Here is an 18359-nt window from a genome sequence, read left to right as displayed (position 1 = left end):
TCAAAGTTCTAATAATAATATTGTTATAAAATATAGATAAAAAGCGTCAATCATCCAGCAAAGAAACAAATTATGTTTGTGAAGATAAAGCTGTTAATTTACAGGCCTACCATGTAGCACTGTAGTAGATAATGTGCTAGCTAATGGTAGGCACGTAAACAAGCTAATGTAAACTAATTTACTGAATGCCTACGTTTAAAACACTGACGATGTTATTCCACTACATATTTATATATTATACACTGAAAGCGTAATATGATGATTTTATAGAAAATGTTGAACTGCTGTAGGATTAAGTACCAAGAGTAGAAAGTAGTTAAAATCAGCTAAACTTCTAAACACCACACACAGTAAATTGCAATATGCTCATGAATGTATAAATAATGTTATTTTAAAAAACAACTATATATATAATATTAAAACACTGTCAGGGACCATTAGAACAAGATGAGACTTTATTAATCCCACACCGGGAAATCCACTTGTTATAGCAGCAGCAAGAGTCAAAGGCATCAGGGAGAGGTGGATAATAAAATATAAATATATTTATCTGTCTGATACAGCAGGTCCGCGACTGTCACTTAACTTAACAGAAAACTATTCAAACAGCAATAATAACGTTTTAAGGCCGCTCAGTTTATTAAACATGAACCTTTAGCTAGCTAAACATCACATATGTATATTTTTGAAGCCTGATACTTACATTAAACAAGTTTTTTCTCCATTCACGTTATCGTCGGGTGCCATTACTTCCCTTCCAAGCCGGTTGATAGGCTGGGCAGAGTAGGATCCAACCGGTGTATCCTTCGCTGCGCGGGGCTGGAAGGGTGCATTCATCGGCCGCATTTGAAGGAGCCGAGGAATTGGGACAGCCGAGTCGCGACTCTGTGACGCTTCCGGCCAACAAATGCATCCTCAGAAGGAGGCAGCCCCTGAATAAGGACACAGCGTATGACCACACTTCTTCCAAACCCTACCAACTGCAGCTTTAAAGTGAGAGTAAGTAAGAGTAAAAGTGAAATTCTTTCACATGAAAATTTTAAATTTATAACATACCAGGTTTTTTTAAACAAGAAGGAATGAAAATCAGTAGTTTGCTTCAATAGATATATATTATTATTTTGTCTGTAGTAATTTACATAATTACTGAAAAAAATGTTACAAATTAAAGGTATTTAATAGTAACAAAGAATTGTTGGGCTAAACCTGCCTCTCTCCAGCATCAGGCCAGAAGTTTTCATCAACATCATATCGGATGTCCTGTTTGTTCTGTTGAAAATTCACATTACAGATGCAACTGTAGTTCTTTGCAAATTGGGTTGGACCCTCAACCTGCCTCTCTCAATGAGAGACAATGATTCACAACATGGTCTATAAGTGTAGCCCTTATTTAATCAGAAATTACAGCTCTTTGTCTTCTTCTATGTATTCTTCCACGCATCCGCACTTTTACTGCCACTCTTCTCCTTCCGGCAACCTGTCTTCCTTTGTCCATTTCCCCAAAAAATCTATTTTTTTTGGTTTCCCTACATATATACAATACAGTATACAATACAGTACCAGTCAAAAGTTTTGTAGGGGCACTCATTAAGACACGTTATCAAATGTTTTTGCTCTACAGGGATATCATCAAAAATTTTTGCATGAAAGGGCACCCTAGAGGGCACTCAATAATGTGAATGGCAGCCAATAGGGAACTTCTTCTCATTTTTGTCATACTAGAGGGCAATTTTGCGACGCATTTTCAACCATGGGGGCACATCATACAATTCATACCATAATTTCCAAACACTTCCTTGTCTCACAAAACTAAGAATTTATATTACCATTATATTACCAGGTAGAGGAAAATACAAACAATTATACTGAAATTAAATTAACTAATGTGTTTCACAGTACTGACAGATTACACAATTAGTATTCTGTTAACGCTGCATTAAATATATTTAGATCCTGTACAGTTTGTTTAAACAGTATTGAATAGACGCTCACTCACACATACAACTAGTCACATTCTGACAGAATAGAGGAAGTGAAATGAAGTACAGCAGTTAAGTGGAGCAGCCAGGAAGAAAAGCACACCAGGCGAGACATGGCAACAATCCACCACACATTTGAAATGTCTGAGCACTGATTGTACAATGTTTTTCCCGAAAAGCACGATGGAGCCGTGTGGAAGCCTCAGGTATTGCAGGTGTGGGCAGCAGGCCTACAGCAGGCTGTCCAGGCTCTTTTCAGCGCTCTCCTTGTCATCGGCCCCAGCAGGGGGGCTGTATCTGTCATAGTTGTCGTGCAGGATGGTGACCACATCATTGTGGCCGAAGTGCACCGCTTCATCCATCGGCGTGTTGCCCCATCTGTACAAAGAAAACAGTATAATGTTGCAAAAAAGAAGATGATTTTTTTAATGAACATATTCTAGATAAAAAACGTTTTCCCTGTAAAAAAAACTCTGTTCTTTGAGTCAAGCATTGTCACAACAAAGATGAACAAAGAATTTGAATTTATTTTAAAGAGGATGACAATTAACATTATTAAGAGTGGCATAGCAGTGGACTTTCCTGGATGGGAATCACTGGTGTAAAATACATGTCTTCCTGTTTACAAGGTGGGTATTGTTATTCTTGTTGAGGTGAAAGGCCCCTGAACACCTGCAACACTTCTGTTTCAGAGGTGAACAATTGCAGTGGTTCTACTTGAAAGAACGGAAAAGATGACGTCATTTATTATTTTTTTAATTTTGTGTGTGTTGGTGGCTGTGTTACTCCCTGTCACCTCAGAAGAACCAAAGATTCCCCTGTGCTGATCGGACTCTATCACATTAAACAGGAAACCAAATGAAAAACTACAAAATAAAAAAAGGAAGTTTACACCTGTACATACTGGTGATAATAATGGATCAATCTAACTAATTTTCAAGTTTTTAATAGACAATCCTGCGGACAACTCATAAGTTAAAAATTTCTCCACAGCAAACTGTTCAATACAAAATGTAAGAGAGATTTTTGTCTCTTCGTTTTGTGTGCCAGAAGTGGTGATGGTGGCAATTGGAAAATTAGGCCATATAATCAGATGCTGCTGATGCTACTGAAGGCAGGTGTGGCCCTGACGACAGAGGAAAACAGTTTTTGACAGTCCTATCGCGCAAACATGCAATTGTGTATAACATGCTGATATGTGTGGTATGTTTATGGAAATGGCTTTTGGTTTATGGTTGTAGTATTATGTTAATACTTGGTAAAAAGGATATGATTTTGTTGTGGTTTAAAACACAGAACTGTGTGTAAATAAAACATGTTGATTGAAAACAGTGAGTGGACATATCATCATTGTGACGTGTCAAGAAAGAAGCCAAGTCAGCTGCCGTAGTGGCCTTTTTTTATTGGGAGAACGGGGTTAATACACAAGACATTATGAAGACAAATTGATATCATCACTCAACAGTTTCCTTGCTGCTGGTAATGTACCTGTCCACTGACGTTGAAACCAATAAAGCTTTAAAATTATATATTACATTGATTACATGTCTCAAGAAAGTTTAAAGTGGCTGTAAGTCAATTTTCACATTGTATCAGCATGAACCAACACATGTGGCTGCATGAAATGAACAGAAAGACATAAATCTGTAACAATATGCTCAGGAATCGAACACTGCACCCACATAGATAAAAAGGTGGGACAACAAAACACCTCCTCCATCAAAGCAAAATATGCACACTGCAGTTTATCAATGAAAACACAGGACAGAGCCTTGGGATGGAGAGAATGGCTTCATGCTTAAATTCTTAAATGATGGATGAGATACAGTTTATAAGAAAGACACACACTGAGGACACTCCGGGCTCACCTGTCTACAGGTACTGGGTTCACCTTGCAAGCCTCCAGCAGGAAGCGGACCACCTCTGTGTGCCCTGAAAGCAGAGCATATATATGTATGTGTTTGCGTGTGTGTGTACACACACCGATTTAAATATATATATATTGTTTATATATATGTTATGTCACATTTGAATGACCTATTGGGGTTTTTGCAGCATTTTGCAACATTGACATGTTTGGTACTTACCAACTGTTTGATGTCATAATCAGACTATGCTCTGTTGCATGTAAACAGGAATATGAATAGAATGTTCTATTAGCAACTCATGTAAATATCATAAGAATAAGGCCAATAGTTGGATTTCTGGTGTCCATAGTCACTCAAGATGTAGTTTTCTTTTAGGGCTACTTTTCCTGGCTACAACACAAAGTTTAGGTTTAGAGCGATCTTGTCTTTGGTTCAGTCAGGGTTGATGGTGTTGGGGTCAGGTCTCTGTGCAGGCCAGTCAAGTTCTACACCAAGGGACAGCTGTGGCTCAGGAGTTAGAGAGGGTCAGCCGCGAACCAGATGGTCAATGGTTCTATCCCTGGGTTCACTAACCCTAAGTAGCCCCTGAGAGCTGTGTGTGTCGGACAAAGAGCTGTGTATAGATGCCCTGTGTGAATGGGTGAATGTGACTTGTGCTGTGAAGAGCTTTGGGTGGTAGATAAGCCCAGAAAATAGCTACATACAGTAAATACAGGCCATGTAACAAACTGGGATAACAATTTTTTCATGTACCTGGCTTTCGTCCCAGGTGGCGTATTTTTGTTGAAAAAGGAGAGAGCCTTCTCCGAACAGTTTCCAAAAAGCTCAGATAACACTATTGTCTAAAAACACCATCTTTGCAACTGAGTCAAGATCACTCTAAACCTAAACTTTGTGATGTAGCCAGGAAAAGTAGCCCTAAAAGAAAATTACATCTAAAGTGACTATGGACACCAGAAATCCAACTATTGGCCTTATTCTTATGATATTTACATGAGTTGCTAATAGAACATTCTATTCATATTCCTATTTACATGCAACAGAGCATAGCCTGATTATGACATCAAGCCGTTGGTAAGTGCCAAACATGTCAATGTTGCAAAATGCTGAAAAACCCCAATAGGACATTCAAATGTTACATAATAGACATGTCTACATAATGCGACTGAGATGGAATTACTCCATGTCTTAACTCGATTATATAGTATGACCATATTCAGGTAAAGTGATCAGAAAATGCTGTTTACATGGCAGCTTCTTATTCAGACTGTTGTCTTACTCGGGTTGATTTCAGAATATTGCTGTCCATGTAAACATGGTCACTGTCAGAGCCTTAACCTCCACACATATACTGCTGTCATTGTGGACTGATTCATACTGGTGTGTGAGGCACATTAGATAACATGTAGTGTGCGAGGCGACAGTAGTATCAGTGGTGACTCTGCATTACCTTCAGCTGCTGCCACATGGAGGGCTGTTCTGGAGTCGTAGTCCCTCTGCTCCATGTCCATGGCTGACAGTGCAAACCTACACACACACACACACACACACACACACACACACACACACACACACACACACACACACACACACACACACACACACACACACACACACACACACACACACACACACACACACACACACACACACACACACACACACACACACACACACACACACACACACACACAGATTCAGGTTGAAACAGAGGAGTGTTCCGGCGAAACACTGCAGATTCATCCCTTTTGTTTTTGTTTTAAGGTTCCTCTTGCTGCCAACTGAAGTCACCAGAGTGCAAAACTGCCTCATGTAGCAAAGAGAGGAAAGCATCATTTAAAAAGTGAAATAACCCTTTCTCATCTCCAGCCAACATTCACACATGAGTGGCTCACCTCCTCAGAGCAGAGACGTCTCCTGTGTAAGCAGCAAACAGCAGGTTGATAACTGACTTGACCTGTGGACAGAGACAGAGAAAGGAGGAGTCACTCTGTGGTCACTGCTGCTCACAGTTTTTATGAAGTGATCATAACTAATGTTACTCATTTGAGGGGAATTTCATTCTCATCTAGTTGGATTTTTCAGAACCTAAATATTGACTTAAGTTGATCTAAATGTCTTTGAAGACAATGTGCTTATTTAACTGTCAGACAGTTCATCTGAGCAAAGTTATGCAATGTGAATTCAACAAGACTGAACATTATGAGGTCCCTGCATCAGTCAAGACTTACCATCAAACAGGAAGGAATCGGGGAAATAGTACCTGAAAGACTATTACACTTTTAGCAGTATAGTATAGTTACATATAAACATCATCTGCATTGTCATTTTATCTACCAACAAGTCTCGATTAATTGATTGGTCTATAAAACATCATAAAACAGTAACAAATGTCCACTTTAATTTCCCAAAGTCTAAGTTTTCTGCTCTTCTACTAATGTAGTATATTCACTAGCTGATTGTTTTGGAGGGTGAGAGTGACTCATCAGACTTCAAACCGAAACAGTTTGTCCTGTTTTTTTCTGAGGAGGACAGTGTAACTGGATTAAAGCTAGCAAGGGTTTGTATGAACAAATATACACATACATCAGCACTGCAAGCAGAGGCAGGACAAATGACAGTGCACACAGCAAATATTCCAGCATATATGGCGAACACCATGTCTGGAATATGAAAAATTCTCCTGTTGCAACTCTAGAGTGCCCAGCTGAAAGAAAAGGCTATGGCATTTATGAGGTCAACAAGATGTACAGCTGTCTGACCTGGTGACATCACTGTTCCCCAGAGAGGGCGGCCTGGTGTTTAGTTGCTCTTTAAAAAGAAATGACAGAAAGACCGAAGAGCACAACTATTACGGAGCATCATTTCACCAAAATAAAAGCCTCTGTGGTGAGACTCCCTAAGAGATCACTGCTGCAGAAATAAGAATCTGGCTCTGAAATGAGGCCTGCAGCCAAAAACATTACAACACTCAAAAGCAAAAGCAAGGCTGGGGCTCAGATTGCTCCATCCATGTTTCATATCAAAAATTTTTTTAATGAGCAGTAATGCTTTTGAGGAAAATTTCTGAACTTACTTTTGAATATCTTAAATAATTGTTAAGGGCCGATCCCAAGTTGTCATCTCATGTCTTTAGTTTAGCTTCAACTGGCTCAGATTGCCTGAATCCTTTTATAATATACATCAGGCAAGTATAGATTTAAAAAGTTAAATAATGTTTTTAACTCACAGTAGCTGCACTGCCACTAATACAGATGACCCAGTAGTAGTATATATGTGACCCCGGATTCTACAGTTGATTTGTTTTCTCTGAAAAATATAAATTAAATAATCTTTATAAACCAGGCTCAGTGAAATACAGTGAATCCTCTCAGGATTTGTGACTCAGTCACCTGGGTTCATCTCTGTATCTGTGGCTGAGAGTCAGGTGTTCTTAAATTAAACAGGGGATCAGTGTGTAAGATGACACAAAGAAATGAACCGAGTTTCTATTATATTACTTTTTTTTTAACTATCAAACACACATCTAGTAAGAACTATTGCAATCAGTTTATGCTACCATAATACATGTGGTTTATGACAAAGACATGAGTAAAAAAATTCTGCACAACAAATAATAAGACCAAAACCACATGAGACATGACAACTGTAAACATGATGCAGAACTGGCGTACGGTTGCTGACAGCAGTAGATGCTCATGTTCTAGCACAGTGGCACTTTTGTCTTGGCTATTTGATGTAACTGCTATGTGATCATCATGTGCCCTTTGATTAGGAGTTTATCTGGCAACATTAATAAAACAAAACATTAAAGATACGGCTGGAGCTGAGTGAATGCAGGATTTAGTTGAAACCTTCTTTCTCATGTAGCTTGCTGCTACGAGAAATAGGATCCAACATGAACAGTGTTATTAAAGTTTTGACTGTTACACATGAAAGATGTTTCCCCCTCACTGTGCTCTCCTCGTTTGTTTTAAAAGTGATGAGATTTTAAATCCAGATTTAGCCACATCTGAACCAGAATCCAAAGACTGATGGTGCGTTCACGCTGGGCGTGACGCAAATTTTTCGCGTTGCGTCCAGTGTGAACACACCATGAGTCAGTGGGTCGTTGCTGTCAAGTAAATCTGATCGATCAGATGAGCCAGGTTTCTGAGTATTAAAGGAAATGTTTGGGAAATGCCTATTCTCTTTCCACTGAGGAGTTAGATGAGAAGATTAATCACACTCATAACTGTGTGTTAAATATGGACCTAATGTGCAGGGGCTTATCTAAGCTTAGCACAAATACTGGAAACATGAGGAAATGGCTGGTCAGGTTCTGTCCATCAATGAAGAAGAAACCCCTCGCTTACCAGCACCTGCAACACTCACTAATTAAAATGTTGTTTTTTTCATTACTACAAAAACTGTATTAAAAACTATATGACAAAAATATATTCATCAAATATTTTAATGCTAAATAAACAGTATGTATATAACTAATAATGAAGTGAGGTCAACTTTTCAGGCACGTCTATTACACGAAGAACAATCCTGGATCTGTATTCACAGCTGCTAAATTTTTACATATACCCAACAGAGAGGCAACATAAGAATCTTAACAAGCAAGAGGTGGCTGTTGTTCAAGAACAGTTGTGGCTGCAGAGGAGGAGACGTGTGCTTTATTGGACTTTATACAAGAGACAAGGCAACACTTTCACTGTCGTGTCTGCCAGTCATAATCACAGCCAAGTAAAGTATTTCCTCAGAATTGGGCAGGAAAACACGTTCATGAGTTTATGGAGACTTTACTAACATAATTACAAGCATGAGTACAGAGAAAAGAAATCCACACAGAGAAGTTTGACAATCATCAGTCATGAACTTGGAATTGTAGTTTCATCTACTGTATTTTTGTGGAGTTTTGTTTTCCACAAAATGATCAGTAAAAAAAACAACCCATAGAAAATCATTATCTCATATCTGACCAAGACATTAAGGAACCATACAATTCAAAGCTCACTATATTGCAATGGTAGTGATTGTTTTCATTTATAATTGCAAATTCTATGTCAAATAAAATGTATGTCCATGATACAAATCAACATAAATAAAAGACATGTGAAAGGAAATCAAACCAACTTAAAACTGATTACATGGTATTAAAAAACATTTATCCAAATCATTAAAAGAAAGCATGCAGGGAGAATGATCATTCAGAGAACAATAAAACACCAGGAAATATTACATACATGAAGTGAGACATGAAAATATGATGATTACAATGGAAACACTCAGAACGGCCTCTACAAGCCCTTTTGTGATGAGTCTGATTGCAGAGTAATAATCACAGTTTAAGGAGCAAGTCAAGTCTCATAACAAACTTCAAGTAATACAGATCATTGACCCTCTTTCCCAAGTAACACCAGGCTTGTTTGTCTGTCCCAAAGTGGAACAGATCAGATAAGCCACTCCTATTGGCTGCAAGAAGGTCAAGCCACTCACGTCACTACTGGTCTGGTCCAAGTCTTTGGGACACGCGACTTAAGCATTGAGTTTTAGATTCTGTGCCAGTGTGTGTGCGTGTGCGTGTGCGTGTGTGTGTGTGTGTGGGGGGGGGGGGGCTCAACCATTCACAACTAAGATGTCAACATACACACACTCCTGACTACTTCACCATGAAGAGGAATGAAAGCTCATATAACCATGTGCTGCTGCTGCTGTTGCGTATTAAAAAGTATCATATGGAATACTGCACATATGTAGGGTGGCGACAATACACGATACAAAATCACTTATTAAGACTTCTGGAAGCTGTCTGCAGCCTTATGAAATGCACATGTCTACTTGTAAAAAGCAGAAAACCCCCCGGTTATCCCTCTTTGAAACCACAACAAAATCAAACCAGCATTCTGGCTAAAGCAGAATAAATGCACATAAATTGTGTCAAATAGTGATAAAAATCTTAAGAATTATAATTTTAACAAATAAGGCCACTGTCCAACTTACACTCCTCCCAGTGCTTTCTATACTCCACGGCAATCCTTAGTAGAAACATGATCTGTGAACAAAACAATTTAAAGTATCCAACAGACTCAACTCAACTTGCTGTGTACCGTAGAAAACTCTGTAGGAGGTGGACATAGGCTTATGAATACTTCCAAACAAATGAGCAGAAACCAGAAAACAGAAAAAAAAAACAATAACAGAAGACCATTACCTTAAATAGCAGAAAAATTAAAGGACTTCTTGACTTCGACATGAATCATAACGGGGTAGTATTGGCCCTAGCAGCTTGGAGCTCAAATCAAATCCGCTGACAAAAAACACACACCAGTTGTACATTTTCAACAACGACTTAATAACAAACTGATACCCACCCAGCAGTACAGTAACAACAGAGCGACATCTAAGGCATCTGCTGACAGGACATTCCTGTGCAAGAGTGTCAACTTCCTGCAGGGGATCTTTGGAACGTCTGAAGTGTATAATCACCACACTGTTGTTGATGATCATCACTCACGTACAGACCTAAAGGAAACACCTGCCTCTATGTACATACAGAACTTCAGAAAATTGTGTCTATGGAAAGAAGTTTTAATAATATACATATATACTTTACTTGAAGAGTAACATAGTGAGAACTTTAAAAACAATACTGAATACTGCATACTCTACATGTCCTCTGTATGTTCGTACAATGACACACAAACATTTGTGGATCAGAGTGACATTGATTTGATACTTAAGTTTGGTGGATTATTTTTTCCTTTAAAGCCACACAAAGAGCTAGGTATCGTTTGTAATTTGCCAATATCATACATTAGTTTTCGTGCCTACTCTTTTTACTTTGAGACATAAACATTTTATCTTTTATCATTTCACAAAAGACGCCATAGTTCTTAAATGTCACATCACAGTCTAGAAAAGAGGAACAATTTGGATTTAAAGGCCCTGAAAAACTCTTTCAACCTGTCAATCAGCTGTCAATGCTTTAAACCATAAGACACATCAATCCCATCCACCCATATAAACTTTAACACCTATAACTGATGGTCGTACACGTGTGGTGGAGGCATGAGGTGAGTTGGAGCCGAGAGGTGGGGCACAACAGGACAACAAGTCAATCACTGCTTGTCGTTTCTGCAGAAAGCTGAGCCATCCTGTTTCTACATGAGCATATTTTGCGTGGTTCAAACATATGGTGATGGTTCTGGAGTGGCTGCTACGGCTGTGACTGGAGGTTGCAACAACACATCACCAAACATCACAAATTCCCTCAGCTGATGTACTACTGAGTGTAGTCACAAACCATCACCAGACATAGCAGAACCAGCCATACACACAAACACATTCCACAGCAGCTCAGTATGCTGCAGCGAGTCCACCTGAGAATGAGGACAATCAAGTCTGGCGAGGCCCCACCAGGAGCCTCGATCAGCTTGTTGTTTAGTCATCTCAGTCCCTCCTGAGCTGCTGTCTTTGAGCAAAGCTATTTTTTTGCTTGTGGTTCATCAACATTATCAGCAAAATAAGCCCCAACTATGGTCCTGCACAAATACTGACTTACAGTCACCTCTAGCACCTTGACAGTTGACAAGTCAACATCTACTTTGTATTCCACTAATAAAGATACAAGCCTGCAATATCATATACGGCAACCTTATCTCAATGGCCTCCATTTATTTGAATGCAGATATCTGCAGGCAGAGATAATGTCTGCCAGAAAGTTGAAAAACTTTGCAGTTAAGTGATAGTGACTCAAAAAAGCTTTCAGTTTTTGACTTGATTTTTCTGTTCATGGTCCAGCACGTTAAGACTGACAACAGTGTAGTGTCATTCAGTAGTCAGGGAGCTGAGCTGAACGTACGCCGTCGGAGCTCTGGTCAAGCACTGAGCAATTCAGTGAGCTGCTTTTTTATTAAAAATGAGAAACTTAGCTGTTAATTTATGGGGATGAGTACATCTAAGTAGCTAACTGATATGTTAACAATATTCTCCTTTGACCAAGAACTTTTCATTAGTAGTTCAATACCGTCATTCAACCATTTTGATCATCACCTACAGTGCATTGTAATCTGCATTTATGTGCTAATCACTAGCTTCTTATGACTGTGAACTACAGTAAACAGTCATTCGAAGAAACTGTGAATGTATGTCTGAAGAAAGTGACATAGAATTTTAAATCCACCCATGGCCAATATTTTAAATAGGATTCTGTCAAAATAAAAAAAAATTAAAAAACAAAGCAAAATACAGCAACAAAGGGCGTTAGATGAAACTCGAGCACAACCTAACACTCAGATGCGACACACACTTAGGCCGCGAGCAGGTGGAGGCTACGAGATCATTTGGAATTCAGAGTAGAATAAAAAAGCAGTAACTCGTCCCATTTTCCCATCACAAACACAAACAAAAGAAGCTTCCCCGTCTGTCCACACAGTGATTGCTTCACTAGCAATAAATACTCCTCTACAATTTAATTTATATATAAATATTCAAGGAAAAGGGGTGGTGTGGTATGAGAGGTGTGGGTGGAGATGGGGTGAGGTGGGGGGTGTGCAGGACAAGTGGCTCTCATCTTTTCTATTGTTTCACTCGCTGACATTGTCCATTCTATAGACTACAGTGGTGGAGCTGTCCTGGTGCGACTCAGTGGGAGACACTTTTTTCCAAAGAGGAGCTTTCAGAGCGAGCTCTTGTTGGAGGCTCTCGTAATCCATGGGTCCGCGGGATTGCTGCGGTTTCAATCAACACGAATAACAAATTAGTCTCACGCCTCCTGTGTGTGTGTATGAGGTGTGTGGTTTGCTGTAACATATTTTGTACGAAAAGAAAAAAAACACAACAGAGCCAAAACAAGTTTTCTCCTATGTGGGCCATCTGTGGATTTTTGACATATTTTGTAAGGATTAGCTGATGCATCAATGAGCGTAGAGAGGTAGAAATTGTCAGTTTTATAACAACTAATCAATATTTTAGTTTCTTGAGTCTGTTGGCTAACCACCAAAAAATACCAAAGTGTACAGTATCCATTCACTTTAAAAAAAAAAGGGCTAAGTAACTAGAATGCAATGTTCAGTATGCTTAAAAAAACACCTGCTGGGACGTCCACAACAATTAAAAAAGAGGCAGCAGAAAAAGAGACTGGGGAGATAAGTGGACAGGTATTATCTTGTTTTGCTCTTCATCTGAAGTTATGTTTTTTTCCCTTTTAGGTGTTATGTACAGTATATAGCTTAATAAGTGTTATTGAGCCACAGCTACACTTCAGCAGTACCCTCAGCATCACCCACATTCTTGGAGAAGGTGTGCCGTACTGATCATTCTGCTGGGAGAGGTATTTGATAGTTCCCCCCTCACAACAAAGTGTTGTGCGTCCTTACCCGCTGCTCCCCTCCTTCTCTGCGAGGATCGTACTTCTTGGCAAAGTGCCTCAGGTTGTCGTAGTTGTGGAAGTTGAAAAGCTCCACAAGGTCCTGAAATGAAAAGATCGCTAGATGCATCAGAAAGGTAAAGGCAGTAATTTACTCTACACTATTTGAGTTGAAGTTTCCTTCTGACCATTCAAAGTTGAAAAGCCGATTTCAGTAGTAAAGACATGTTAGAAAGCACACGTGTGTTTCCTTTAATAAAAAATTTCATCTCAATACATTAGTAGAGTGTTTACTGTGAACTGTATCTGGACCTGATGTCTAACCATTAAGCAAGCGTCACTTACTTATTAATCAGGTTCATTTGCTTGAAAAGTACGTCTAGTACTAGGACCACTCAAGGACACTGGTCAATAACAAAATTTTTACCATGACGCACTCATGTTTTTGTAATTGTTTGGGTACAATGCTTCAAATAAATACTGTATTTCCTTGAAGCCACATTGATATGAAATAACATGTATCCAAATACAGGAATTATAGTCCAAAACAGTACAAGAGGCCAATATGTTAAAGGACTAAGCTTTCAATGATATGAAAGCACATTTAAGTTAAATTCTAAATGCAAACTTTTCATTGCGCCTTTAGTATTGTACATCTAGATAAAGCAGATCTTGTTGAATATGCACTGCAGGACGCAGTGATCTGCTCTCCTGTTTCTGGACACGTACTGTGCAGAACTGTATTCCTCTGACTGAGTTGCCCAGCTTGTCTAGTGGAGGTGACCAGCACATAATACCCATAACATTGGGTACAACCAGCAGGATCCCACCTGCTACTCCAGACTTGGCGGGCAGACCCACCTACAACAGAGAAAACAGATGTGATACATAACAGGAGATCAGCTCTGTATCTGCAGTATCCGAATGGCATCAATATAGTGCTGAAAATGGAAAATCTGCAACGGTTAGTGGCTCAGCTTCCATGAAAAGCATCAGACGGGCGATGCATACCCTGCACAGGGTCTATACGTATATTCACCAATTCTAATAGCACATTTACATCATAACGTCATATATGTCATTTATGATGAATGATGGTGTCATCTTCTGACTTAATTATTAATTCTTAATGAAATCACCTATCATATGACGGGGAATATTTTTCTGATCAATATACACTTCAAATTGTCTCTCTGGCTCTATTAATTAATTGTGGAGATATATTGAAAATTGTATATTTCGGACCATGACTTCAACGTCCTTTGACCAATCAGCTCTAAAAGTCAATCATCCGGAGATACCCTACCCTTATATTCTTCCCACTTCTCCATGCATTGTTGAATTATTTTCTCTACACGTTCACGCACGCACACACACACAACACAAGCGCACACACACACACACACAACACAAACACAACACAAACACAAACACAAACACACACACACACACTAACTAACTCAATCAGCTCTTATTTGTTGTCTTGTTTAAATATGTCTTATACTTACATGGAAAGCAAATTGTCCTGAGAAATCGTACATGCCGCAGGAGTGCATCAGACTCAGGGTGTTCCTCACTGCCTCAGGGCTCAGCACACGCTCGCCCGTGATTGGGCAGATACCGCCGTTAGCCAGGGTGGCTGCCATGACACTGGCACTCTCACAGGTCACCTCAATGGAGCACAGCTGAGGTTCACACAGAGAACAATATGTATAATTTCCCAATTTTCCGGAGGCTCGTTGTGGAACAACACCTTAATTTGCCACCAGAATATGATGAACAAGTTTTTTGCACCATACACGGAAGAAAAGATGTAAAAAAAAAACTGAGGGAGTTTGACAAAAAGAAAGGGACATGTATCTAATATTGATAGAGAAGCAGAAAAATGGTCTCCATCACTCGGGATAAAATCAATATTGGAACAACAAAGCAATTCAAAATTATGAGTTGAAAACTTATACTGAGTAAAGAAAAAAGAACAGTGGTACACTCACTTGAAAGTAGAGGTCAAGTACAGATGTCATGTCTGTCCCCTCTGGAAAACACTGCACAGAAACACAAAAGTATGAATACAGAGCACATTTATGAGCATATGAACATTTATCAGTTACAGTCCCATGTTGCTGCATCTCCAGATAAGGAAGAGACAACCACACCTTTCCTGTTGAGGAACCTCTGCTTTGTGGAAGATACCAAGGACTATTAAAGGTTTATTAGAATATTATTCCACTGAAGGTTGATTGAACACAGATTTTTCTTTTAAAATTTCATCTCCACAATTATATGGGTGAATAAAACAACGGATTGGGCCTCTGACAATAACTTACTTCTACAGACTTTCGAACAGCAGTCATTTTGTGTTTTCCAACATATGGACTCACAAAACACAAAATGACAAAACTAAATATAATTATGCACGCTTACATGGAGACTTTAAAAAAGTCAAAAGTTTATCAGAATTTTACAAAAAGCTTAAAACTGGATAAGCTTCACCATAGTTGCTATCCACCAAGTTACAGCCAACTATACCTTGAACCCACTCGTTTGGCATTTGGTAAAATATGCCTCACCTTAGGCGCCATTATACACTTATGATTGTCCGATGCAAACAGTTTCTAGGTACCCTCAAACAAATGCTTGTGTCCAACATGACAGAATATTTGGAAATCCTTCTTTAACACTTGATCACAAATATGTAAAACATAATTAGAACCATCTCCACATTTTTTGCACTTTATTGTTGCACCCAATGTACTCTCCTACCTAGGAGAATATATATATTATATAATAGGAATGAACTACAGCCACCAGTACATGCACACTTCACTCACTCACCACACACAAAAAAAAATTTCACCTTCTTGAGAAATATAGAAGCAAATAAACCTGTTACTTAACCTGCATCTTCATTAGTTTACCTAATTCTGTTTCTTTGTAAGACTTCTGTTTTCTTGTTTTACCCACTGCTATGTATGGGTAATTTTTGCAGTTTCATTTTGTTTTTTTCATCAGCTTTTTAGGGCAGAGAATAAATGTAAATTCAACCGTCAGCAGTGATTTAATGACTCATCCAGGGTCAAACCTTTTTTTCCTTCAGGTAGTAGCCGATGGCAAAGTTCCTGTCTCCTGACTCACGCTCTGACTGGAATCTGTCACACAAAGAGCAGAGCACTCCCATTACATTGAGGAAGGAAGCCTTAGCACTGTGTGTGTGTGTGTGTGTGTGTGTGTGTGTGTGTGTGTGTTGAGTATATGTATTAGCACTTGTGTGTTGGAATTCCATCATCCCACTCTCATGTGTAAAGTACAACAAGAGCACCCGTGATATCATGAGATGAAACTGCAACACAAGCCCGGCCTTTTTCAAGAAACATTGTAAGCATATTGTGTAATCATAAATCATGCACATGCAAGTGACCTTTACGGCACAGCTGCAAGTTCCTTAATAAAGTTAATTAAAAACAGAAAATAAATGCTTTTCGTGGCAGTTACATTTTAAAACCAACTATAAATTTTATTTTTGGAGACTAGTCATGCATCACCATACCATTATTCTTATGCCAAATATCTGTCTAGCTTCTGATCTGAACTTGACATTTTTTTATTAACTGAGGTTAAAGTCTTGAGTGTTCAAGCTTCCTCTCCAGTCTCATTGTTCACCCCTCTCTAATCCCATTGGCCCATGTCACGGTAAAGAATACTTTGGCTTTGTACAGTTACTATAGCTAAGCACAGACCTGTTTTTGAAGCCTGGCTTTATATAGGCAGTGTTGACTTGAAAACGGGAGTAGATAGCAGGTACAATCTCTAGCTTCTGCTGTTTTTGATGTTTGTAAATCCATAAATATTTTATCTATAAAGAGATGGTGTGGTAGAGGCTTTGTTCTTGTTGAAGGTGAATAAGAAACATCAAATATGTCAACACAATCAACATGTTAAGCTGCTCTGTTATGGTGTACAGTCTTAACAGTTACCTACACACATTTTCACTTAATGTATGGATGTCTACAGACTGTGCTTGACTGACATTTCCTCTGATGTGTTACATGGGTTTTTTGTGTATGTAAAGGATCTGCAAAGTTACACAGCCCAAAGTCTGCGGTAAAGGGAGCTCCTCTCCCCGACAGCAAAACTCTGCTTCTGAAGCTCCTGAAAAACATCATCAGGAGTCTAGCCGATCCTCAAAGAGGAGCTGCAGGAATGGACAGTATGAAGAAAGTTATGTGTTTTCTGGACATTCGAGCATGTGAACTTTCTGCCAAACTACAACCCAAATTAACATTAAGAACCTTAATTCTAGCATAATATGTCTATGTGCCAGCCAATGTGAGAGATGAGTCACTATTGTAAATGGACTGTATTTATTTAGGCCTTTATAGTCTTATCAACCACCCAAAGCGCTTTAAGGTGCAAGTCACATTCACCTATTCACACAAACAAACACACGCACACGCACACATTTATACGGCTCTTCTATACACAGCACTTTTGCTATCACACATCATTCATACACTGCTGGCACAGCCACCAGGGGCACTTTATGGTAAGGTATCTTGCACATGGACACTTCTGCACACAGACTTCTCGTTAATGGACGACCCTCTTTACCTCCGGAGCCCTGCCGTCCACAAGTTGTTTATGCTGCATGGTGCATTTGGTTTTTGTGCTGCAGCAGTGTCAGACTGAGGTTTACCATTTATTTTTGAAACCAGCACTGAGCAGGTTTGGTTGTTGATCTCATTAAATAGACTGAAAGCGTGCATTAGGTTTTCTGCTCTTCACTGTGTGGTCCTCTCCTGAGTGAAAGAGGGGATATAAAAAAAACGTTGAAAGCACAACGCATGAGTTAAACACTTACGTGGCGTTGCTGAAACCCACGTACTCATTTCCTGCCATCTTTTTCAGAAAGTTCATGACCTGCAAGAAAAGCAGCGGGAGAGTTAGAGTGACAAGATGATCAACATCGGTAAATGGTCAAATCTATGGCTGCTTAGTGGCCAGTGGGGTCAAATTCAAATTTACAATTGCTGTGCCCCCATTCCATACTACATACTAATTGTAAACCGTACGCACCATCAGTCCAATGATGCGTCTTATTTTGAATTCTTCAGTAAGTGCACTTTAACATAGTACACTCTGTGCAAAGTACACTCA

At 39.2% G+C, this 18359-nt stretch overlaps 1 protein-coding gene across 5 annotated transcripts in view; it reads right to left on the bottom strand.

Annotated features, from left to right (window-relative positions):
* Positions 1-1372: 1372 nt before the first annotated feature.
* The window catches only part of glsb (glutaminase b), a 45559-nt gene continuing 28572 nt past the window's right edge, over positions 1373-18359 (bottom strand). For 2 of the 5 annotated variants that reach the window (XM_035604710.2, XM_035604713.2), the window contains 10 exons: positions 18064-18122; positions 16288-16354; positions 15200-15250; positions 14714-14890; positions 13935-14066; positions 13216-13308; positions 5743-5804; positions 5298-5374; positions 3848-3911; positions 1373-2357 (listed from right to left, as the gene is read on the bottom strand). In XM_035604710.2, the coding sequence (XP_035460603.1) occupies positions 2210-2357; positions 3848-3911; positions 5298-5374; positions 5743-5804; positions 13216-13308; positions 13935-14066; positions 14714-14890; positions 15200-15250; positions 16288-16354; positions 18064-18122 (930 nt within the window). In that variant the 3' untranslated portion in view covers positions 1373-2209. Of the gene's footprint in view, positions 2358-3841; positions 3912-5297; positions 5375-5742; positions 5805-8489; positions 12568-13215; positions 13309-13934; positions 14067-14713; positions 14891-15199; positions 15251-16287; positions 16355-18063; positions 18123-18359 lie in introns of those variants that run through there. The other 3 variants (XM_047337373.1, XM_035604712.2, XM_035604711.2) reach the window with 3 other exon arrangements.

Source organism: Scophthalmus maximus, chromosome 14, assembly GCF_022379125.1.
Source record: "Scophthalmus maximus strain ysfricsl-2021 chromosome 14, ASM2237912v1, whole genome shotgun sequence".
NCBI classification, from domain to species: Eukaryota; Metazoa; Chordata; class Actinopteri; order Pleuronectiformes; family Scophthalmidae; genus Scophthalmus; species Scophthalmus maximus.
Note: the sequence above shows the minus strand (reverse complement) of the source record. Positions and strands in the feature narration are given on the sequence as shown.